The 26,183-nt window shown below is 30.5% G+C and overlaps 2 protein-coding genes across 5 annotated transcripts; both read left to right on the top strand.

Annotated features, from left to right (window-relative positions):
• The first annotated feature begins 7,717 nt into the window (after positions 1-7,717).
• Positions 7,718-15,183, top strand: LOC123196683 (integrin-linked protein kinase 1-like). Of its 2 annotated transcripts, XM_044610752.1 has the most exons (12): positions 7,719-8,405; positions 8,825-8,899; positions 9,016-9,120; positions 9,914-9,999; positions 11,136-11,256; positions 12,069-12,148; positions 12,324-12,386; positions 12,502-12,623; positions 13,381-13,466; positions 13,954-14,078; positions 14,199-14,330; positions 14,794-15,183. In XM_044610752.1, exons 1-12 carry the CDS (start codon positions 7,986-7,988, stop codon positions 14,798-14,800), a joined length of 1,422 nt encoding a protein of 473 aa, XP_044466687.1. In that variant the 5' UTR covers positions 7,719-7,985; the 3' UTR covers positions 14,801-15,183. The 2 variants fall into 2 exon arrangements, with proteins under 2 accessions (XP_044466688.1, XP_044466687.1); XM_044610753.1 differs by lacking the exon at positions 9,016-9,120 and having other exon boundaries at positions 7,718-8,405.
• Positions 15,184-17,307: 2,124 nt separating this feature from the next.
• LOC123196665 (mitochondrial proton/calcium exchanger protein-like) lies at positions 17,308-26,172 on the top strand. 3 transcript variants are annotated; one of them, XM_044610729.1, is made up of 15 exons: positions 17,308-17,434; positions 19,839-20,501; positions 20,606-20,918; positions 21,521-21,667; positions 21,762-21,850; positions 21,988-22,080; positions 22,357-22,483; positions 23,380-23,444; positions 23,545-23,719; positions 23,927-24,121; positions 24,259-24,306; positions 24,425-24,571; positions 24,747-24,829; positions 25,248-25,363; positions 25,632-26,172. In XM_044610729.1, exons 2-15 carry the CDS (start codon positions 19,909-19,911, stop codon positions 25,709-25,711), a joined length of 2,271 nt encoding a protein of 756 aa, XP_044466664.1. In that variant the 5' UTR covers positions 17,308-17,434; positions 19,839-19,908; the 3' UTR covers positions 25,712-26,172. The 3 variants fall into 3 exon arrangements, with proteins under 3 accessions (XP_044466664.1, XP_044466665.1, XP_044466666.1); XM_044610730.1 differs by having other exon boundaries at positions 17,313-17,438; XM_044610731.1 differs by lacking the exon at positions 17,308-17,434 and adding an exon at positions 17,606-17,624.
• Positions 26,173-26,183: the final 11 nt, after the last annotated feature.

Genomic DNA, 26,183 nt, shown 5'->3' with positions numbered 1-26,183 from the left:
TCAATTTGGATCGAATTCACCCCTTAACAATCACTGCAATCATTAGTGGTAAGAATTTTACATATTTTAGTAGAGTTCTTTTTTAATTAAGTAATGTTATATATATATATCTATTTTTAAATACATAAATGAGTATACATATTTTATGTAATCATGTGATTAGATGTTACTTTATTATTAATTCAAAATTATTCAATCATTTGATGATATTTATGAAATGTATACTTATTTATGTATTTCAAATAGATATAACTAATTTTATTGTTTTAATTATGATAATTTATAGTCACAATATTTCTTTTATTGAATCTTAATCGGAACTGATATTCAAAATTATTTTTATATTATTTTTTAATTTAATTTAAATTTTACAATTAAAAATTCTCATATGCTAAAAATAAACCTTTAATATTTATAAAGTATCATGAAATTTGTAACATAGTAAGTCTATGTAGATAGGGATAGATTTGACCAGGTCGAGCTTAAACAAGATTTAGATCAAGAGTAGTTTGAAAATTCTTTAATTTTAAATTCAATCCAAATCCATTTGAATTTGAATATTTAAATTGTTTAAACTCAATGCATTTTAGAAAATAAGTTTAATTCTTAATTCAAATTCAGTTTGTTGAATCCAAACTTAAATTTGAGCTTCAATAGCTCAGATCGAATCTAACGCTACTATAGAAAATTAAATTTATCATAAATGTTTGCTATAAATCATGAAATTTTTTTTTTATAAAATAAATTGCTAGGTTATTGTTTTAATTTTTTTCATTGAATAATATGTGATTAATTTGATTGAATTAAAAAAAAGAATGACAAATTGACAACATCAATGGAACAGTTAGATTAAAATATTTGTTGGTATTCTTTTAACATAGTCTTCAAATTTTAGGGTTAGGTCTTTTGAGTATAAAAATAAAAGTGAACTCATGATTATTAGTATCATATGATACATAAAAGGTAAGTTACAATATGATACAGATAAAACAATCAATAATATTATGTGTACCTATTTTTAATACACAATTTATGTACACAATGATGTGTCATCATGTAATTAGGTAATTTTAAAACATGTGTCATTATATGATAAAGAAACATTCAATCACATGATAACACTTTATCTGTGTATATAAATTGTATACTAAAAATGAGTATACATAGTTTTATTGTAAAACAATACATATTATAAGATATATCGAATTAATACGATATAGTAAACGTATCGTGTAATACATTACAACATATATTATCGATATGAATCAATACACATTTTTAGAAAGCATGATGATGCAGTAGAGATGTATATAAAAATTTTAAATTTTTAAGACTATTTGTGAATTTTTCAAAATTATGTCATGTTAAGAGCATAATAATATTTTTACTCTTAACCCTAACTGAGAATTGTAACAAAAAATAAATATTAAGTGAATATTTAAATTTTTAAAAGTTAACAGATATGAGTTTAGATATATATTAAACCTTTGGTGGGAATAAGTCTTTTGGTCTTTATCTCATGGATATGACTTTTGAGTATAACTTAATTGGGTTTTAACAACATTTAAATAACTATATTGAAATTGGGGATATTGATTAAAATAATTTTGTATATATATTGTCACTTTTTTTATTTTTTATATATAGTTTAAAATATAAAATGTTTAAAATATCTTTAAAGTTTGTATTTACCTAGCTAAGACTCACTCAATCAAGCATAAATTCACTCCATTAAGATATAAAACTTATTCATTTATTTAATTAAGACTAAAATATGAGACAAAATAAAATAAAAATATAAAAATTTTTGATGACTTTGACAGTAGAAAGATTATTCAGTCGGTCAGGCACCCAATCAATCAATTTATTTTTAGAAAATTGGTTGTCTATCCAATTAATTTTTAAAAATTGATTGGTTGGGTGGTTGGCCAACGGCCAATCATTCGGCTAACCTTAAATCTCATAATCTTCTTTTTTTAAAAACAAAATCAATTTAAAAAATGATTATATTTGTATAATAGATAAAAAATAGCTATATATATATAAGGCAAAATAAATTACTATTTTACTTTGTATCTCTTGAAATTGCACATTTAAAATGATTGAAGTCTGATCTATAAATTTTTAGATTTTTTAAAATTAATTGAAGATAAAATTAATATTTTGCCTTTACATCATTATTTTTTTAAAAAGAGTTTGATTTTGAATGAAAAAGTATTGTTTATTTTGGGATGAAAAAGTGTTTTTAAGCCAAACATTTGGTGGAAAATGTAATTTACTCTTATATGATATGTTGCTAAACATATTATTAAACAATAAGACTATATACATGTAGTCTTGATTACTCAATTTAATATTTAAATGATTTGTCATTATGTGATTTATTAATTTTAAATTAATAATTAAGTAACACATAATCACATTATAATATATCATTTGAGTATTCAAAACTAAGTGTATAAATATTATCAATAGTTTTAAATATATGCTCGGACATATTATAATATAATTCTAATTTCCTCTATCCATACATGCAATAAAGTGATTTAGTTTTTCCACACGTATAAATCATATTTTACCATCTAAAACCGAGCTCTGTTCATGGAAAATAATTATTACACACTCTCGGAAAGTTAAATTATTAAATTATTTTTAACTATTCTACAATTTTAAACTATTACCCCAAATTAATAAAATTTGAAAATAGTCTTTTGTATATCAAATTTGTCATTAACATGATCTTCTTTCTTTTTCACTTTTGCCTTTTTCTTTCTTGCATATGGTTTTAGTGCATTTGGGTTTAGGTTTAGGTTTGGGTGGATGGTGGTTCCAATGGATTAAAGATTGATTGTGTTATGTGTGGCAATTTTGGGTTTGGATGGGTGATGGTTGTGGTAGCTAAGGGTTTCAAACATAAATGGAAAAGATTAAATTGCAAGTTTTTAAACTTTTAGAAAGGTCAAACAATTATCTTGGGGGATTTCAATGGGTTTAGGTAAATATCGAACTTGATGCATTGGAGCTTGGGTGGGTGACGGATCTAGTAGGTTTAGGTTTGGGTCTAGATAGGCGGTAGTTATGGTAGCTACAAACTTGAATTATAAGGATTGAATTATAAATTTTCAAATTTGTAAAAACACTAAATTGTCGTGTTTACAACATTAAGGTGAGTTCTATAAAGAAACTATTCTTTTAAATTATTTTTATATATTTTTTATAGTGAGATTATTATTTGCCCTTGCAATGATTTTTTTTTTTTAAAGGAAGAGTTTTAAACCCAAACCTTGGATGAGAAAATGTAAATTACTCTTATATATAATAAAACTAAGTGTATTTATTTTAGATATATAAATATGAATATAGTTATATATATCATTATATGATTGAGTAATTTTAAATTAAAGATAAAATAATATTTAATCATGTGATGACACATATAAGTATAGATACATAAAATATGTATAAAAAATATGTATGAATAGTATTGCTCATATATAATAAAACTTTTTATATAATTAGGACTAGAGTCAAACTGAGTTTGTATGAGTTCAAATGTGATTTGAAAGAGGCCGAAAGGAGTTCAACTCAAGTGATATCGAGTTTGGGTCTGAAAGTTCAATATTTTCAAGTTCAATTTGAACTTTAAGAGTATTCAACTTGTAAAACTCACTAATATAAAAAATTCGATATAAATTAATTAAAACGATGTTGTTTTGATCAATATACATCAAAATAATATCATTTTGGTATCAAACTGAATACAAAACTCGATTCAAATTTAAATTTGAATTTAATTCTTCTCAAATTAGTTAAATTTAAATACTTTTAAAATGAGATCAAATTTGAGATAAGAAGAGATTAGATATATATAATATTACTTATCATTAAATTTAATCAAATATTTAAAATTAGGTTGGCGTAATATTATTTATTTTTTATCACCTCAAACGCTTTAAATGGGTCCTACATAATTTTCTTTATTCTACTTTTTATATTTTGTATGGTAGAAGACAAAAGTAGAGAGACAAAACTTCGTCGACTCATTCCACCGATTGCTTTCGTGACACACTGTTCACAACCCATTATAAAATGTCGGTAATAACAATTTTCAGCCTTTTAAATTTTAAAAAACTATATTCCTTACCTATCATTTTCTTATCTTAGCCAATCTCATTGAATGAAATGACAAAAGTATCTTTTCATATAAAATTTATTATTCTCTTTTATTTTTTTTGTTTTCTTTATTTTATCAAATTTCTTAATAATAAAAAAAAATATAAAAAATATATTATTATATAATTAAATTTTTTATATATTCAAATTATATAAAAAATGTGTACACCAAATTTTTCCTTTTTTAATTTTCCTTTATCAACACTTTATAAGATAAATTACAATTTTTTTGAAAAATATCAAGAATATTAATAAAAATTTTAAAAAGGTTTCCAAAAATTAAAAAAAAAGTTTATATGTGTTTTTAAAAATTTTAATTTTTAATATATACATCAATAGTTTCAAAAATCATAATTATATTTAAAAAATTAACTAAAACACAATATTCTAAAATTGGTTAGAGTTTTAATATATTTTAAAAATCTAAGTAATAAATTTTAAATTGGTAATGATATATTGGTAATTTGACATTTATATCAAGTATTAATAATATTTTTGTAATTTTAATAAAAAGATAAAACAATTATTTAAAAAAAATCAAACGAAATATAATATTAATAATGTGTATTACTCTTACCTCCCCTAAGGTTTTAATTTATCAATAAGATCCCATAAGTATTAGAAATCAACAAGAACCTCTTCTTGCATTTAAGAAAGTCATTATATATACCTTCATTGATTATGTTAATTTTTATCAATAGATTTGGAGTTTATAGTTGAGAAAAAGCTATTAATAATAAATTTAGAAAGATCAACTCAACATCAATTTAAATTTAAAAAAGTTAGTTTAAAATTGATGAGTTACGTTTTTTTTAATTGTTTGAGCTCATCTTGATTTGTAAAACAAATTTGAATTTGACTCAAATGTAAATTGATCTTCATCTTGATCTAAGTTGAATCCAAATTCAAATGTTCGAGTCAATTCTAACTTCACATAAATGAGCTTAATCCTTAGCTTACCTCGAATTAAACTAGTCTATTCAAACTTGAACTTACCTTGCTTAATTCGAATTATAAATCAAATTTGAGTTAATTTGGATCACATCTAACATTAAAGGTAGACCCTAAGGCAAATGTTTGATATTTTGAAAGACAAAGTATTGCTTATTTAGATACATATCATGTATAAGAATAGACACACTTAACCAAGAATTCCTAATAAATAATCACTGTTTTCCTTCCTAATTATGTTAAGGCCAAAGGACTTATTCCCACCCAAGTTTTGATGCATTTCTAAAGTTATGCGTATGGAGTTTGAAAAATTTAAAGTCTCATACATGAGTCAACTGTCATTAAAATTTTTTATTAGAAACGGGGATAAAATTGTTATTTTACTAATAATATTAAAAAAAATAAAAGCTTATTAAAATTTCTCCCTAAATTTTAAAAACTAACAATTTCATCCTACCTAAAGTTAACATTTCCCCCCCAAAACCTAAGGTTTATTTTCATTCCCTCTCCGACCACTGATGATGTCACTTCAACACCCTACCTTTGCTGACAACAAGCAACCGGGATGATGAAGGCTTCGTTGTCCCAATTGTCTCGTGACCGACGAAGGTAGGATGCTGTTTTCTAATGTCTACGATGGAGGAAGAATCGAAGCTAGTCATCAGAAAATGGAAGAGGATTTTGAGACCCTTGGGTGGCAAAGTGATTTGTTAAAACTTAATTATGAAGGAAAATTGTTAGTTTTTCAAATTAAGAAGAAAAAATGATATAAATTTTTAAAATTTCAAGATTTATTAATAAAATAATGATTTTATCCTTATTTCTAATAAAAAATTTTAATAATAATTAACTTATAAATAAGATTTAAAATTTTTTAAATATAATTTTGAAAAAACATCTAAACTTGCTTGGGAAATAGTCCTTTGGCCTTAAGTTAATTTAGATGTTAGATTTCACTCTTAAGGAGGTCTTTGATAGGTCTTTAAACTTCAACGCTGAAAGAGAAAAATAACGTCTAAATAAAATAAGAAGTCCCAGTTGGCCATTGGCAACGTGACATTGAAGACATAGAAGAAAGGAGCGGGAAAAAGTTAAATGGGGGCCCACTTCCCATCACATCATGCTAAATAAATTATTGATGGGCCTGCCAGGCTCATTTCCTGTAAATGGGCTCCACCCAACCCATCTCCACCGATTAACTTGTATGGATCACTCTTTAGTCAGAGATTTAACTCGGAATTTCAAGTTAAAATGGAATCAGTCATTTATTTTTAACCTTGTATACCATTTTAAATAAATTTAAATTTAAATTATTATAAGTTTGATTTGATGTTGAACCATTTTTAAATTCAGTTCGTTTTAAATTTATTTTATTTATATATTTTTATATAAATATTAATAAAGTTATATATAGAGTATTGAGTTTTTAATTTAAAATTTAATAATATATTATTTAAATATTTAAAAGAATTGTATTACAAGGTGGCAAATATTCTAGATGATGGTGACTTAGAGGTCGGCCATAAGAAATTTGATCATAAAAGTTAAAAAGGTTATTATAATCAATAATGGTGTTTTGTTGTTAGTCAAGAACAACAAAGTTTGTTACTTTAAATTTAATAATTAATTCCTTTGATAATTCAAGGTTGATTGAATGTCGTGCCTTATGAAAAGGGTTAAAGTTTACAAGTCAATAATAAATGATTATATACACATATTATATTATCGAGTTTGATTCTGCAACCATGACGAAAGCAACCATCAGGGTAAGCCAAAATAAAAAAAATTAATTTCAATTTAACTCAAATACAAAAGAGTCCACGAATTTGAGCTCAAATTCTTTGAAGTTGGTGTTGAATTTTTGAATAAAAATAAGCATTATCAAAAATGAATTAAAAAAAAAAAGAAAAGACAAATATGTCTCAATTGCGTATGAAAAATAAACGGAAAGAAAAAATTGTCAATGACTTGACAAAATTTTGTTGAAATTATTCTAATTTAAAATTAAAATTATTTAAATTAAATTTAAGTTAGTTTTGCCCTAATCTACCATTAGTAACAAGTATAAATAATATACTAATTTAGGTGGTTTTACAAAACATTTAAATAGAGTATAATAATTGAAACTATAATTATTTGTATTAGATAATATATAATATGATATAAATAAAAAATAATTTATATTTTAAAATATATTAAATTAATATAATATAATAAAAATATCATACTATATAATATATATTATATAATATAATATATATTATTAATATAAATTAATATATATTTTAGATAAATAATAATATAAAATTAGTATATCGGACAAATTTTAAAATTTTAAAATATATTTTACTTTTTAAAAATAATAATATAATAATTATAATTTTTTACTATATTATTAACATTAATATTAAAAAAAAGGGGAAAGTTTTAATACATATATTATACGCTATTCGACTAAGGTTAATAGCTGCCAAAATCAAATAAAAACAAAAGCGAAATGACCGAAAAACCTAAGTCGTTGCCGCGTAATGTACGCCTGAAGTTAACGTTCTATTTAACTAAAAAACGAAATTTTCCGCGAAAAAATCTGTGCCAAAAGAAATAAAGTATCCAAATTCCCCTGTTTCTCTTTATTTATTCAATTCTCATCCAACTGTTGCTTCCCTCCCATCTTTCTCTCTTTCCTCTCCTTTCTTCTCTCTCCACCGCTCACCGGTCCTTGCCATGTGGACGCGACTCTAACCGATTCGTCGTCGTTTTTGATCAATCAACTCAAACTATATATCACAATAAACTAAATTAATTAATCAAGGAGAAATTTAATTATTAATCAGTTAATTAATTAATTAGCAAAAGCTTACATGGATAACATTGCGGCGCATCTGAAGCGCGGAATCTCACGGCAGTTCTCGATGGGATCGATGAGGCGGAGTCTGACGCGACAGATAACGCGGCAGTCGTCGTTAGATCCGCGGCGGAACAACATGCGGTTCAGCTTCGGGAGACAGTCGTCAATGGATCCGATACGGCGGAGTCCGGTATCAGACAAGTTGACGGTGCCGGAGAACCTCGACTCGACGATGCAGTTGTTGTTTATGGCGAGTAGAGGCGACGTGAAGGGAGTCGAGGAGTTGCTCGACGAAGGTATTGATGTGAATAGTATCGATCTCGACGGACGGACGGCGTTGCATATAGCGGCTTGTGAAGGGCACGAGGAGGTCGTTAAGCTGTTACTTCAGAGGAAAGCTAATATGGAGGCTCGTGATCGTTGGGGCAGTACGGTACGGTACATTATCTCTCTCGTTAGAAATTCCGGTAATGTAGCCAATTGCACTAAAAAATAATTTTTTCAAGAACTAAGTTTCAGTTAATGTCAATTTTTTTAATGTTTTGAAATTTTGTGTGCCTTTGGTTTAAGATCCGAGGGCTGACATTTTTCGTTTTAAATATTAAAAAAAAAAGAATTTGTTCGGTGCTGGGGCTGTGGAGACAGTTTCATCGAGAAAACATGAGTTGTTTGTATGAGAAATAAGAGTTTATTTTTATTTATTTATTTGTTTTTAGTTTTCTGATATTTTACGGTAAAAAATTAAAAAATTTACTTATTTATTTTTGGGAAAAATTAGTTGGAAATGAAGTAATTGTGTGGATAATTGAAGAACTGTGGTGCCTTGTAATGAAATGGTATTTATTTGGACAGGCAGCTGCTGATGCCAAGTACTATGGAAATGTAGAAGTTTACAATATTTTGAAGGCCCGTGGAGCCAAAGTTCCGGTAAAATATGAACTAAACCCAATTTGAATAGAAAATTGTTTTCTTTTTTGTTTGTCATTGAGAGTTATAATGTCTTTTAGAGTTGTAATTTACACACGCTTTATTTTTCAATTTAGAAATCCAGGAAAACACCCATGACTGTGGCACATCCTCGAGAAATTCCTGAGTATGAGCTTAATCCACTAGAACTTCGGGTTCGGAAGTCTGATGGTATTGCAAAGGCAAGGTTCTGTTCTATTTAGACCATTATAAATACGGTGGAATTGATAGAAGTCTCTGAAATTTTGTTTAATTGAGAATCTAGCTAATAGAAATGAAAAGAAATTGCAAACTCTTATCAATGCATAAATAATGCACTAAGTTAAGGAGTGGATATTAGGTCTGCCTTTAGGCCATCAATTGACTATTTTTAATGGTTTAAAATCTAAGATTTCTGATGTTATGCTAATATTGACTCTGTATTTCTGTCAGCTGATTGTAAGGAGAAACATTTTCCTCTAGCCTCCTATATAGACCTACTTCTCATTTTAGTGAGTAGTGCTTTTCTGGAGGCAGGGTTATACATGTATGCAAATATTATAATTACATACTTCCTTCACAGGCATTAGCAATGGTCTCTTTCATATAATATGCTTTTGATGCATTAACTTCTATATGCATGCATGTTTTCGCTGGATATACTTTATTATTAGTAAGAGACTGTATCGGATTCTGGAGTAATTGGGAACATAATAGTTGGAGAACTGTTTTAATTTAATGACTATGCTCAGTTTAATGTGGAGAGTGACATTTATGAATTTATCATTTATTAAAGATTGTGGATCAATTTTGCTTTTGTTTTGAATGAATCTTCTTGCTTAATTCCTTCATGATTTCCAAATAATGTGTACTTCACTCCCATATGATTTCCCGTGAATATATATTGAACTGTTGGTCCATAAAAATTTCTTATTATTTCAATTTTTTTTGTTCATATAGACTGTTAATAGTTTTCTTCCCAATACCTCTTAGCAGGGCTCATATCAAGTAGCAAAATGGAATGGTACTAAGGTTTCTGTAAAGATACTTCATAAAGAGAGCCTTTCTGATCCTGACACCATGTATGTGGCCAACCCATCCTTTTTGTATGTCAGTTTGATTTATATGTCAACTTAACATTGCAAGTTATGTGTTTCAATTAAATTTGTGAACATTTCTGCTTCCTGCACTTCCTAAATTTCATTTTGGTACCAAAAAAAAAATCAAAAGCCCATCAATACACGGTGGTTCTTTTCCGTATATCCTTATCTCACTGTATTTGATTCTACATATTGTTATAGCGGTTGGGAAATTTCTTCTTCTTTTTATTCCTTAATTTCTTTGGTGCCTCATGAGTCTCTTACAAGAGGGATCATGCTGTGCCAGTATACACATTAGTGGCTTACTCCTAGAGTTAGGAATTATAGAGACAGAACACTCTTGTACTTTCTTCAGTCTTCAGTTATGCCTTTATAAATTAATCAAAGAATAAAAATCAGGGGTTATATTGGAATAAATGCTGTAAAATCCTTTTTTTTTTTTGGTAAGTTGTAAAACAATGATTCCCCCTTGCCTAAATATCATACAACCTTGATGAAATAGCAAATTCTGTGAGGGTTAGCATGGAAACTTATCAACCATGCATTCATAAAACCATGGACTATGTTACCTTAACCTCCATTTCTGTTGCTATAAGGAGTTTAAAATGAAGCATTTTGTTCTTTGGTTTAATATAAAAGAAAGAAATGGAGTTTTCGGCCCAACCTTAAATTTTTCACTCTAAACCTTAATTGGTTGTTAAGTATACGAATTAGGAGGTAGGTCTCAAGGCCACCTCGTTAGTATTAATATCCCAAGAGTTTTCTAGTTGCCAATGCACACACCAAGGGATTTATGAGTTCAAAAAATGTTCTTTATTATAAATTCTCTGGTATACTCCAGGCCTGCAAGCATGTTCAAGTTCAATATAATTTTTTTTAAGCAAATAGATAAATATTTTATCTTTCCTTTCCATTTTATGCACCATCTCTGTTTTATTAATTGCTAAAGTGTGGATATTTTCATAAGGTATCACCTTGTAAACGTGTTATTAGCAAACTATAATAGTTGATCAAATGCTTTACATTAATTATATAATAATTTGTAAACATTTCAAATCTCCATCTTCTATATGGTATCTGACACAGACTCTTATCTAATTTCTATCTTTTTCAAACAGAGATGCCTTCAAGCATGAACTTACTATACTGGAAAAGGTCCGGCATCCTAATGTGATTCAATTTGTTGGAGCAGTGACCCAAAATTTACCCATGATGATTGTTTTAGAGTATCATCCAAAAGTAAGCTCATTTATCATTCTTTTCTCTATTTTTCCTTACAAACACAAAGACAGGCACACATATAACAATTTTTGTATGTCCATATAGTGATTTCTAGATTTCTGAACTCCTAGTTCAGTTGAAGATAAACATGCCAGGCCAACGTATAATATGTTGCAAAAGGATGTACTCTGTCTTCTTTCTTTACTTCTTTTCCCACTCCGTGTTCTACTGAAAGAATATTTGGAGAGTTAAGTGCAGTATCCTCTCTCAATTTTACTTGTCTCTCCACTTTAAGTTGTGTGATTTTATGAGAGGATGCTGTGGCTAGTGCACATTGATGGAACTTAGGGGATGAATGCTCGTTTTTAGATCAAAATGCTTATGCAATCTTATTGATAGAAGAAGCTATTACGATATTATTGGTTAAAAAAAAAAAAAAAACTATTAAAATATGATTGATTGGAAAAAATAAATAAAAGGAGAGTGGAAAAACTTTTTATAAAAAGTTAATGATCCATCTAAAGAATCATAACAAGATATAGACAGCATAAATTGATCAGCTCAATGTGAAGCTATGGCGATTCAAAAATCAATGTCAATAGCACAGAGATGCTCAGGAAATCAATTAAACTCTGTGTTTGTGTCTACATTTTTTTGAAATACGAGTTTTAGAATTGCTACCTAAAGCTTCTCTGTGATTTGCTACAATGTGGTTTTTATCCTCTATCCTCTGAGCCTGTTTTTAGCATGATTCATTGACTGTGTTTTATATTTATTCAATCAGTTTAAATTAAAACTCTAACACTGTTTATTTTAATGGTATTTTGCAGGGTGACTTCGGAAGCTACCTTCAACGGAAAGGACGTCTATCTCCATCAAAAGTTCTTAGATTTTCTCTTGATATTGCTAGGCAAGTGCAGTTTATATCTACAAAATTGCCTATATCATAGCACTTAATTGAAAATTCACCGATCTGTGGTGCATGCATCTATTATTGTGTTTCTTGTCCTAATGGATTAGCTTGTTTTGTCTAAAAATGTATGGAGGGGCTTGTTATGACATCTTGTTCAATTTCTTGTTATCAGGGGCATGAATTATCTTCATGAATGTAAACCAGATCCAATCATTCATGGTGATTTAAGGCCAAAGTAAGACAAAAAATGCAGAAGCTTTCCTTATATGTATAGAAGTTTCAGATTGAAATTTGATATTTTCTCTTGGGGTGCACTGTTTTTAACATTTAAAATTTTCGTAAGGTGCCAGAAATATTTTGCTGGATAGTGGAGGTCAGTTGAAGTTGACTGGATTTGGATTGGTACATTCATCAAAAATTTCACCTGGTATATCACCAGCAGAGCAGCCAGCAGTTCGTATGGAGTCTGCAAGTAAGAGCTCTTAACCCTGCTGCACTTGTTTCTTATGTTAACTTCAACTATATCATATACTCAGAAATGGCATTGCCTTTTGTGTTGTATGGAAACTTGAAATACATAAAATAGTGAACTCCAATATATGATGCTTCCATCTTCTTGGCGCCACTTCTTAGACCAGAACTTCCTTTTCATCCCATTTCATTCTTCATGTATCTTGATCTTTGAAAGTGACTTTGGCTAGTACCTTTAGTTGAATAACAGGAAGCTCCAAGTATATGGAGTTGGAAATATAGTTTCCAAAGAGTTTTTTGGTTTTGAACTTGTGCCAAAAGTTGGGCTCTTGCAAGAGTCACATTTTTGAAGTTTAAAAAATGGTGAACCAGCAGATGTACCTAATGGTTAATATGTTAATGTTTGGCTTCTTAAATATGTGTTGTTTGAGTAATTCTTACCCATAATGGTGCACAAATAAATTTGTTCTCGGACTTACATGTATGCAATGTTTGATGCAATCCTTTTATTATTATTATTTTTTTGTGAGAAACATTAAAACTATATAAAAAAAAACAATACTGAGGTAGGCACATTAGTGGATTAGAGATCTACAAAGAGAAAAAGTTCCAGGGGTAACAAATGATGGTAATTGTAGTGTATGATGTATACCCTTATGAATGAAAAGATTATTCATTAATGATTTACCTTGGTGAGAAGATATCAATGCTAATTACAAATTAGGGGTTATATTGATGATTTTACTTACTGTTTGTAGATTTTTATATGGCACCTGAGGTGTATAAAGGTGAAATGTATGACAGATGTGCGGATGCTTACTCTTTCGGAGTCATATTATATGAGGTATCTTTTGACTTGGAATTTTTGATACATTAACTACTATAACTTATTCTAATTTTTTAATCTATTTTAATTGAACACAGAAATGTTCTACCACTCAACTTACTCAATGATCAAGTCCAGGCAACATTTGATGATTATTATTTGAGTTTATGGCTATGTTACTCATAATATGTGTTCAAATTATTTAATTCAATATGCTAGCATTCTTTAACTGTGATTGTCACATTTCTTGGAAACATTCTTTCCCTATTAGAAATGACTTTCTTTTTTCATGTATGTGTAAATGTGGGTTTAATGTGTAATAAGTAAATCTTAGTTTCTGATTTGAAGACTTCTGATTATGATTGTCGCCATGTCTCTGCAGCAGCCACTTCATTATCAGTTTCTTATTTTTGTTTCAATCCGATCATTATATCAGTGTTTCATATTAGTCAAACTCAAGCCATCAATTTGTTTCTCTAATTCTTTTTCCCGTATGAACTCTCAGATGATTGAGGGAGTACATCCTTTCCATCCCAAAAGCCCTGAAGAGGTTGTAAAACTTATGTGTTGTGAAGGAAAGAGACCACCATTCAAAGTAAAAGCACGAAGTTATCCTCCGGATTTAAGAGAGTAAGTACTGTATTTGATATAAGATAAACCTTAATTTCTTATTGTTTCAAGTCGCTGAAATCCTGCCTTAATGTATAAATTGTTATTTAATTTCATAATAACGATAGTTGATTTATGCAGGTTGATTGATGAATGTTGGAATCCCAAACCTTTAGTTAGGCCAACTTTTTCTGAGATCATTGTAAGGTTGGACAAGATAGCTTCTCATGGCTCGAAATACGGTTGGTGGAAAGACACTTTCAAGTTTCCTTGGTATGCTTTTGTTATTCGATCTATCCAAAGATGCATACTATTTTACATGTTTACAAATATTAGATCAACATCAAAGTGTGTTACAAATTGTACAAATTGATGTAGCATAATTTGGCATATTTATGTGTATGTATGTATGTATGTGGGTGTGTGTGTGTATATATATATATATATATTTATATATATATATGGGGACTCCTAATTACATGATAACACATTAGTTTGTTTGTATCTGTTAATATTTACCATTTGTACACGAAGCATTATTGTATTTATGTATTCTCTTTTGATGGGAACAAATTAATGAACCGACTTTCAATTATCAACCCTCAAACAGATACAAAAATAATTTGCCCTAAGAAGGATTTGCAAGAAATTGTCCATTGGGCTGCAATTGATAAGAGGAGGCACTCAAACTGTTCAACTTTCTTTCTGTCTAACATTAAATGTGGAATGTATGCAGGAGATAGGAGGAGGCAGTCGGTTTCTTCACGAAAAGGAAATCGGATTAAGGTTCGGAAACTGATTGGTTTCAGTCAAGAGAGGTATGGAGATCTTATCTTCTACTAGAATTACGCTGGAAACAATAATGAGAGGATTTTTGTGTCGAAAATTGAATCGAGTTTCTTAAACACACCACAAAAAAGAAAATGAACAAATCGATCTTCTTCACTTGTCGTCTGTACTCTAATGGGCTGGAACAGTTCCGTTTCTGTTGTGTTGCTTAAATGTGTGATAAAGATTTTGCTTTAGATCAAATTGTAAGTTACACATAGATTAAAGCAAAATGAATGCTGTACTATCTAATGTATCATTAGCCTAAGTTTAATGCTAGTTGAACAAATTTAGATCACATAATCTCAATTCTTTGCTTGTATAGTAAGAATATTCAATTTGAGTTGCTTGAGTTTGGATCAAACAGTTTAAGTTTTAAGTAAATGTTTGAGCTTATTTTCATAAACGAGTCAAATTTGGGTCAAATCAAACATTCGAATTAAGATTGGATCTAAATCGGGTTGACTTTATCTCAATTTGATGTTTGATTCAAAACGAGTTGAATTCAAGCGGGGTAGTTTTAGATTTAGTTCTGATTGAGTTGGTTCGAATCTAGTGAGTTGTCAAAAAGTTTTTGGAGAATTTATCTTAATTGACAAATTTATCTTTTTTAGCAATTTTTCATCCTTTTTTTATTATTCTTTTTCTTTACTATGGTTCTTCTTCGTCATCTTTAAAGATTTTTTTTTTGGATGATTTCTTAATCAAGTTTGAGTTGGGTTATATAGATTTGAACAAAGCTCCAGTCTACCCATAATCAGGCTCACTTGATTCCACCCCTAATTCTATTTTTAAGGCAGCGTGTAAAAGTTAATATTTTTCCAGTTGGGTTTCAGTTTTAATTTATTGATTTCTTGGATTCAAGCAAAACATATGCCACAATGGCTGTAGTTGGAAATCTTACCCACCAACGGATTTAGCAGCAGTTTGGCCGTTGACCTGTAATGAATTTTTGACGTTAACTTGAAAACATCCAACACCTCTATATTTTTAAAAATTATCAAATGCCTCCCTTTTTATACTTAATCAAATAATCAAAGATAAAAAAGTATTCAAGATTTCGTACTGTTGTTACATACTTATATCAATATATTATCAGATATATGACATTATTGCTTATTTCTAAATTTATAAAGTAGTAATAAAATGTAAACTAGAATGCTGTATGATAACATTGTCCCGCAATATGACTTTCTCCGTACAAGCCTTACTCCGACGGCCGGCGCTCTTCATAGTGGCCCCTTTCTTTAATTCTTCCGTCAAGCAATGCTTATTGAATATGAAGAACACAATTTATTTTAACTTTGTTGTAGTTCGTAATCATTTTGTAGGATAGGATGTTTTTAAGCAATCTACAATGGGAACAAACGCACGGGAAAAAAAAAAAAGCTTAGAAAAATAACCTTCAAACAATATTTTAAAATATAAATTAGATTAATTAGTTCAAATGAGAATCAATAATCAACCTTGTTTGTCTCAAGTCTTAAATTGATTTGATAATTATGTTGATATCAATACAAATTGATATTGAGGATGAAAAGATTCGAGCCTCTATTTTAAGACATATTATTTATTTTAAGACATATTATTTAGGCCATGCTATATTACCACTTAAGATTTAAAATATTATTTAATAAATATATTTAAATAAAATTTTTAATTATATTATGCTATATTACCACTCATGATATAAGTGGTAATTTCACTCATCAATTAGGTCTAGTGTAAAAAACATTGCTATCAAATATATAGGGTTGGATATGAGCCGAGTCGAGCCCGAACAGGGTCTAGCTCGTTTTCAGTGAGCCCAAGCTCAGACTCGGGTTTGAGTTTGTTGAGCTCGCTAAACATATGTTCGTGTTCGACTCGTTTCATAATTTTAGTGTTCAGGCTCAGCTCGCACTTAGCTCGGATTCGCTTTGGGCTCTCATTTTAGTCTTGACAGTTCGATTTCAAGGAACAAACGGTGTTATTTGTTCCAAGTTAAATGTTTTTTCATTTGAGTGAAAAGCTAACGAGTCGAGCTCAACTCACTTAACGAGTGTTCGGATTCGCTCTCGTATTCATTTTTTGTTTAAAATTTAGGCTCGCGTTCGTATTCAAGCTCGTTCAAGGTAAGCTCGGGCTCAAGCTCGTTCGAGCAAAACTTGTTTCGAGCTCGAACAAGCTTATTTTGTATCCAATCCTACAAATATATACATACTAATTTCATTTTTTTGGTTGACGAAAAGTCAAAGGATCTTTCTGATTATTTTAAAACATCAAGGAAATTGGGAAATAATCTAAAATTCTGGGGATGCAACCATTAGATGACACGTAGTCCACTCCAATCCAATCAACGAGCAGATGATGTGTCGTTACTATCTAACTGTATACCGCGTCACACTGTAACTTATTCTATGGGCAGCACTCATATACCTCCCCTAAACCCTTGTCCTCCATTCTGTGTTTTAATCTCCGTGATTGTCTCTCCGACTCTCTCTCTTTATAATTAAAAATTAGAAAATTAAAAATTAAAATTAGAGTTCTACCGATTACTCTGCGTCACTGTAAGTACGCCACAGCCTTCATTGTCGCCGCTTCCAATTTATATATTTATTTTTAAATTGAATTTCTGAATATGACTGTTTGTTATTTAAATTTGAATTAGAAACATTATTCTCTATTTAGTTTTGTCTGTTTCTGTTTGGCAGCTCTGAAACTGTAGGAAAGCAAGAGAAAATAAATACAGATAATTTTGTTCGTTTCAATAGCTCATTCTGTTTTGGTTTTCTTTTCTTTTTTTCAAATTAATTAGGTTTAATTCATGTTTTCTATATGTTATACTTCAAGTTAATCGACAATCTGTATGCTGTAGGTTTTAAAAAAAAAAAATTATAATTGTTATTAATATCTTAATTTAGGAGAACAACATATTTAATTTTGAATAAATTTATTTTTTTATTTTAATTTTTATTTGGTTCCGGTTATACCTGTTTGGTAGGTCAGAAACTCTAGGAAAACAAGAGAAAACGTAGATAATTTTGTCCATTTCAACGGCTCTTACTGATATTTTTTTTCAAATTAATTATGTTTAAGTCATGTTTTTCATACGTTATGCTTTTAATTAATCGATAATCTGGATGCTGTAGACTGTAGAATTTTTTTAAGAATTACTATTGCTATTGATGTGTTAATTTAGGATAACAACATGTTTAATTTTGAATCAAACTTATTTTTTTCATTTTAATTTTCTATTTAGTTCTGGCTGTATCTGTTTGGCAGCTCGGAAACTGTAGGAAAACAAGAGAAAATACAGATATTTTTGTTCGCGTCAACACCTCATTCTGTTTTGGTTTTCTTTATTTTTTTTTTAATTTCAAATTAATTAGGTTTTAGTCATGTTTTCTATATGTTAGGCTTCAAGTTAAGTTATTTAATCAATAATCTGGATGCTGTTGATTTTATTCTTTTTCTTTTAAAATTATTATATTATTAATGTGTTAATTTAGGAAAACAACATATTTAATTTGAAAAAAAAAAAATTTTTATTTTAATTTTCTATTTAGTTCTGGCTGTATCTGTTTGGTAGCTCAGAAACCGTAAGAAAGCAAGAGAGAATACTGATAATTTTGTTTGTTTCAACAGCTCATTCTGTTTTGGTTATCTTTTCTTTTCTTTTTTTCAAATTAATTAGGTTTAAGTCATGTTTTCTATACCTTATGCTTCAAGTTAAGTTATTTAATCATTAATCTGGACACTTTAGTTTTTTTTTTTTTTAAATAAATATTATTGTTATTAATGTGTTAATGTAGGAGAATAACATATTTAATTTTGAATAAAATATATTTTTTATTTTAATTTTCTACTTCTGGCGGTTTCTGTTTGGGTTCTCAGAAACTGTAGAAGAATAGAGGGAAAGAGAATTTTTTTTGGGTACAACAGCTCATTCTTTTTTTAATTAGTAGGTTTATAATATATATATATATTTGTCATTGTCTTTAGCTATTCTAGTTTTTAAATCCATTCTTCTATAAATCCAACTTCCAAGTCTTTGTTTAATTGATATTTTAGACAATGTGTTTGTGTAGATTTTTTTAGATGAATGTTTAGAATTGTGTATTTTTTTAAGGTTTATTTTTAAGGAAAATATTGATTGGTATTTTTGTGAATGTTTTCTCAATTAGCTTAATTGAGTGGTACTAGTAAACACTATAAGTTAGTCAAGCTAAGGTTAGCAAGAAGACTCTTTATGAAGATGAGAGCTTATAGAGGTTGGTTCAAGATTAATCAGGAGTCACCTTGTGTGCCCATTCATAATAATTTGAAGAGCTTGAGTTGAGACTTGAGTTTGGAAATTAAACTTAGTTCATCCTCAAAGTTTTTTTTCTCTGTGTAAATTTCAATTTTTAGATTTCTGATTGCAAATATCAAAATTATTGAATGCTTAAAAACCATTTCAGTAGGCATGTTAATTTTCAATTTTTAACGTGTAATGGTTTGTAGAATGATGGGATAAAGGATTGTGATAATACACAATGGTTTAAGATTGTCAGTTCATACCGATTACAGTTAGCTGCCCGGATTCAAGGATTAGTTACTCTTGTTAATGTTTTTATTTATTTATCAAGTCATGTTTTATGTTTTATGTGTTTGTTGTATCTATGCATTTATTGGTTCTTATTGAGTCAAGTGAAATTTGTCCCAGCCTGACTAGCAAAAATACCAGTCTTAAAAGAGGTTTTGGCTCAGAAATATAATGCATGAGTGAGCTCTATACAAGTTGAACATGAGTTGCGCTTGAGCAGTATGATACAGGGTTTGGTTTATGGTTGTGAATTTATGCAGCCTGATTATAGGAGTTTTTACGTTTTGGTGTGTCTTATGAATATTATATGCGAGCTTTTTAGTAATTAGGCCCTTTTGTATTTGTCTACAGTGATTTTAATGGGTGTATTTTGAATGCTGTTGCAGCTAGCTTAATTGAGCAACTTTTTCTACGAAATGTGAATGTGCTCCTCTTCATAAGGAGAAATATTTGATAATGGCTTCTAGAGCTATATTAAGAAGGAAGAGATTTATCACTGATTATCTGAATGCCTCCACACGGTTGATCCAAAGCTTCCAATATATTAGGCATGTTGTTCAGAGTCATGATTTATGTGATTATAGCTCCTGTGCAAGCCACGCCTGTGTAGATTTTAATCATGCAGACAAGTCAAATACTTTTTCAGTGACAAGAGGAGAATTGCAGGGATTCTCTGGGTTCAGATGCTCTGGACTTAAACATCATGGAATCATGGTTTTGGGTCTTGGGAATGGAAAATCAGAATTCATCCCACCAATGGGGTTCACTTTGATGTCCCATTTGGTGCGAAATGGTTCCACAGCTACTGCAAAGAAACATGAAATGGTCAGTGATGATGAGGAAAATGAAGAGCTGGTTAGTAAAAAGAGGAAGCAAGCATCCCCAGAAGAATGTGATCAAGCGGTTGAAGGTTTGAGTACTGCAAAAGCCAAAGCTAATGCAAAAAAATTGCAGGAAACTCAAAAGCTTGCTAATTCTGTTTTACAGAGATCATGGGCCATGCTCCTGGGGATTGGTCCTGCTTTGAGAGCAGTAGCTTCTATGAGCAGGTTAAATTAGTCTCTTGAATGTGCTATTTTATTCTTTTATGAGCTTTATAGATTAAGAGGATCTGAAATGTGTTGCTTATCTGGTTTGCTCCATCTTCCTTCAGGGAGGATTGGGCTAAGAAACTTGTTCACTGGAAGCAGGAATTTGTATCAGCATTACAACACTATTGGTTGGGTTTAAAGCTATTGTGGGTTGATGTGAGGATCAGTTCAAGATTGCTGTTAAAACTTGCTGGTGGGAAGAGTCTTTCTAGGAGGGAGAGGCAACAGCTAACTCGAACGACAGCAGATATTTTTAGGCTAGTTCCTTTTGCAGTTTTTATCATTGTTCCTTTCATGGAATTTTTGTTGCCTGTGTTCCTTAAATTGTTCCCAAATATGTTGCCATCGACCTTCCAAGACAAGATGAAAGAACAGGTACAAATTGTAGTGGCCTATAATTAAACGTTTCTATCAGGAAGATTTTCTGGGTATCAATGAACGTGCTGCAAAGGAATATTTTTTTCTGGATACATGCATGCTGAATCTATGAAGATTATGTTTAAACCTTGGTTTCTTGAGTAGAAAGTTCGGCAAATACTGTTTATTGAGATGGTCATACCAGGAGCAATAATGCCTGTGCATTTTTTTATGTGTAGTCGTATTTTTAAGTTTCAAAATATATCTTGTAGGATGTTGGTCTTTGTAGATATATCCATTTCTTCGTGATAACAAAAAAGAAGGTGACGTAGTCATGTTTATGACACTTTGACTTAGTCTTTTGTAGGAAGTGGAATTGTTGTTTGGTCGGTTTGTCTTTATACTTATTCAGTAGGTTCTTGTTTTAAAGCTTCATTTAGCTCTTTTGCTTTACATGTTTGAATCCTCTGCTCATTTGCATTAAAATGTACTCTGGAATATTGTGTAACAACAAACGACACAACTAATAAAATGCATATGTAATGAAAGAGTTTGTAAGAAAAGGAAATTTTTTGGGTCCTGCAGCATGTTTAAAGTCATCTTAATTGGTTTTTGTGTAGGAAGCTCTGAAAAGGAAGCTGAATGCTAGAATAGAATATGCCAAGTTTCTTCAGGACACAGTCAAAGAAATGGCAAAAGAAGCCCAAAACTCACGAAGTGGGGAAATTCGGAAAACTGCAAGGGATCTTGATGAATTTTTAAATAGGGTAAGGGTTCAATCACTGCCATTGATATATTGTTTGTTCTTCTCTTTTCTTCTCTACTATTTACTTTTTACCCATACATTCTAATATTATGCAGGTTAGAAGGGGTGCTGGTGTCTCTAATGAGGAGATTTTGGGCTTTGCTAAGTTGTTTAATGATGAACTTACTCTGGATAATATCAACAGGTTGTCTTCTGTTCCATTTAATTTGCCATTTCATTTCAGTGCATTCGAATATCAAGTGTAGCTTTTATTTTTTTGCGCTTTTTGGGGGAGATTGCTTGACTAACATTTTCATTTCTGCTTTATTTCACTCTTCTTAGGCCTCGATTGGTGAATATGTGCAAATATATGGGCATCAGTCCTTTTGGAACAGATGCATATTTGCGTTTTATGCTCCGGAAAAGACTACAATGGTATGATGCTTCTTATCCATTTTATTAATGTACTTTCTATCTTCTTTTAATTTACAAAACAAAGGCTAAAATGAAATGGTTGGATTGACCTTTGAGGAGAGTTTGATTACTGACTGGCTCATTTGGCTCAGCTCTTCTTGGAGACAAGTACCACAAGATGTTTGGCTTTCTGTGTTAAAAATAGGTTTTTTACTTTGTATAACATTCATAGTTAATTGATAAATGCTAGTTCATCACATTTGTTTTTGTTTTTATTCATTTCTTTGTGCTTTACAGGATTAAGAATGATGATATGTTGATTAAAGCCGAGGGTGTGGAGTCTCTTTCAGAAGCTGAACTTCGTGAAGATTGTAGGGAGAGAGGCATGCTTGGATTGCTGTCAGTTGAAGAAATGCGCCAACAGGTTGCTTCATTAACCTCTGGCACATCTCTTTTCCTTGTGTCAATTAAGCATATACTCTTATGTTACTGCTTTGGCTAATATAAATATAGAATTATATGTGCAATAGAATTATAATGTATAAATGATGGATACAAGTAAATTGCAATGGTTTGTGTTGATGTTATTTCTAGATTGCACATTATTTGCTTTGGGACGACTTCATATTTTGCTTGTCAGTATTATTTTGAGGCACAATGGTTTCCTGTTTAGGAGGTTATTTCTAGAGTTAGATATTTATTCTCTTTGTAACAACTTCATGTTTCACTTGTTAATGTAGCAACATGATATGCTTTGGACAATTTTGATTATGCTGATTGGAGGAAACAAAAGGCTTAAATGAATTTTGAAAGTGTCAGGTGGATGCAGGAACCTTTAAGTCCAAATAAAAGGAAGAATGTTTGATTGTTGAATAGTTTATACATAGTGAACAAATATATTTATGATGCAACTTCAATGTACTAACATGTAGGAAAGTTGATTTTTACGGGCTGCAATGCACTCTGTTTTTATCATATGCATCACTTCATATTTTGTTTCGGTTTATTTTAGTTCAATTTAGCTTGTTCTGTTTGTTAAAGAAATATATTTCTTCTAAATTTCTTATATTTTTATTCTGTATTTTACTTGGTGGTGGTAATGAAATGGACAAAGTCATCCCATACTGAAAGGTCCTAGCACGGTATTGCATTTGATTTCCATAAGCCTTATAACCATGACATGAAAATATGTGCTATTAAGCATGAGAACCAAGATTAGTGTCAAATGTTGGAAGAAATTGTGCACATTAGCTTTGGAAAGTTCATTGATTTGGCAATTGTCAAATAGAAGTGTGGTTTAAGATTGTTACTTCTCTGCAGCTCCATGATTGGTTGGATTTGTCTCTTAATCACTCAGTCCCTTCTTCCCTTTTGATCCTTTCGAGGTAATTGTAAAGCTCCCTACATCATTCCTTTTTAATCCATTCTTATGCTTGCATTGGTCCATCTTCTAATGTATAATTACTCTCTTTGTTAACTAATCAGGTCTTTCACTGTGTCTGGAAAGCTGAGACCTGAGGAAGCTGTTCAAGCTACACTGTCTTCTCTCCCTGATGAGGTTGTGGGTACTGTTGGTGTTACATCTTTGCCATCTGAAGATTCTGTTTCAGGAAGGAGAAGGAAGCTGGAGTACCTTGCTATGCAGGAAGAATTGATCAAGGTGAAATTAGATAATGTTTCAGTTTATGTTCAGATTTCAATAAAGTTTGATTAACAGATGTGGTTAGAAATTCAAAAACATTATCGGAGCTCTGAATTAAAGAGATGTCTTGCACCCTTTAAGCTTTAGTCTTCGAAATTGAGCCTTGGAGCATCTTAATAAGCCCTAAGGTCTTCTATTGAATATGTTCAATTAATCATTTTGTAGGAGGAGGAAGAAAAAGATGAAAAAGATCTGGTGAGGATGAAGGAAAATCTAGTTAGCGAGGAGGATGTTGCATTGAAAGAGATGACTATAGCAACAGCAAGTGAAGCGCACAAACAAGCTAGAGTAAGAACATTGGAAAAGCAGGAGCAGCTCTGTAAGCTTAGTCAAGCGTTGGCTGTTTTAGCTTCAGCATCTGTAAGGACTGGATATTGAAACTTCTAAGTTAAAATAAGTGGCTGCTTGTTTTCTTTTTTCACCTACAAACACCTTCTAACTTTTTTAGTTGTTATCCTCTTCAATTTATTTTGATTTGAACTTCTCTAATCTTGCAGTCAGTGAGTCATGAGCGTGAAGAATTCCTGGGCCTGGTCAATAAGGAGGTATATGTAAACCTTGGATTTGCACGAATATACAGCAAAAAAATTTACTAAGAAATGTTTTAAATCTCTTGGCATACACATTACCTTTCCCCCCTTCTGATCAACTTAATATTTGCAGATAGAACTTTACAACAGTATGGTGGACAAAGAGGGCACTGACAGTGCGAAAGATGCCATAAAGGCTTATAAAGCAGCTAGAGAAGAAACGGACCATTCTGATGAAGTTGCTGAAAGGGATGAGGTTTCTTCAGTGCTTAGAGAAAAGGTTAGGCTCATTAGATGGTCCTCTTTTCCCATCACGTGCATTTTAGATATCATGAAAGGTTATTTTCTGGGAATCCTCTGGGGTTATCCTATTATTGTCCTCAGAGTCAGAACTAATTGAGGGCGGCTGATGTTTAGCCTGTGGTAACTGATTTGATTCCCTGTTCATGCTTCAGGTTGATGCTATGCTTCAAAATCTTGAGAAGGAAATTGATGATGTTGATGCTAAAATTGGTGATCGGTGGCAACTACTTGACAGGTTTTTCATCATTTTCTGTAATAATTGCATTTTTAAATAGTAATGAAAATGATCTTGGTAATAGGAACTGGTATGGCTCATATCTTAGCTACCAAAGTGGCAAATCTGCCAGGTTTATGTGTTACCATTAGTATAATGTTTGAGAAAGACTTAGACGGAATGAAAATTATATTATGTGGACCCTTGGTTGAAAATCAGCTTCACCTGAGCCATTGTTACCCTAGTCTATATTCTTGAGATACTACTATCCATTAAGATTCAAATTGTTTTGATTTACTGGACTTTAAGTTTGCCTTCTGTTTCCTCTGGCTGTTATCTGTTCCTCACAAAATTTTTTTACAGTTACTTAGTATAGTTCCAATACAACCTTCAACTCAAATTTTTTATGCATGTAGTAAAATATGCTGCATATGTGTAGGGATCTTGATGGGAAAGTTACTCCTGAAGAAGTGGCTGGTGCTGCTTTGTTCTTGAAGGATACATTAGGGAAACAGGGTGTTGAAGAACTCATTAGCAGTCTCTCCAAAGATAGAGGTAAGCCAGAGTCTTTTTCAATTTGTGGCACGGTTTCTGTTACATTATGTTACATTATGTATAATGCTTTTTGGTGATGCTTTTCAAATAGATATAATTTTACTTTCAATGAAGCCAAGGAAACTCTTTTGGGCAGTTTTATGGTAGAAGGAACTTGAATTATTTTAATAATTAACATTATCTTAAGAGTTATGTTTTTGTTTTCAAATAATTATGTTTGACTGTGATGGTTGATGGAAATTATCTCCTGTGTTGCTAATTGGAGCAGATGGGAAGATCCTTGTGGAAGACATCGTCAAATTGGGCAGTTGGACAGAAAATTCGAATTCAGCAGAACATAGAGGATAAATGGCTGGTTTGACCTTCTATTTCTCTTGACATCTTGATATTTCCCAGTTAGCTCTTCAGTTGGCAGATAATATGGCTTGAACTCTGATATGGTCCGGCTTCATCTTAGTTGCAGCTTGGCAATTTCTCGACTTTTCAGGTTCCAACGGTACCCTTTTTTTTTGAATACACGTTGGCTCTTATAATTTATAGACTACACCTAGGTAGTTTCTTTTTGTTATACATATAGAAGTAGTATTCTTATTCCTTTGCGCCTTTGATAAAAGAGGCAGACTTGCTAGCAATTAAAAAAGGCAAAATAAAAATAAAAATTCTGGGCTAGATAAAAGCAACTTTTATGTATACAGAAAAATAATGTTGTTGTTCTATCCATTGCATTTTAGTTCAAAATGCTGTTCCTGATATTGCCAAGTTTAAGCTGTTGAATGACAGATGTATCTAGCTTTTTATTACTGTCTTCAGATTTGATCAT

Source organism: Mangifera indica, chromosome 14 (genome assembly GCF_011075055.1).
Source record: "Mangifera indica cultivar Alphonso chromosome 14, CATAS_Mindica_2.1, whole genome shotgun sequence".
In the NCBI taxonomy this organism is placed as follows: domain Eukaryota; kingdom Viridiplantae; phylum Streptophyta; class Magnoliopsida; order Sapindales; family Anacardiaceae; genus Mangifera; species Mangifera indica.
This window is presented reverse-complemented; position numbering and strand designations above follow the sequence as displayed.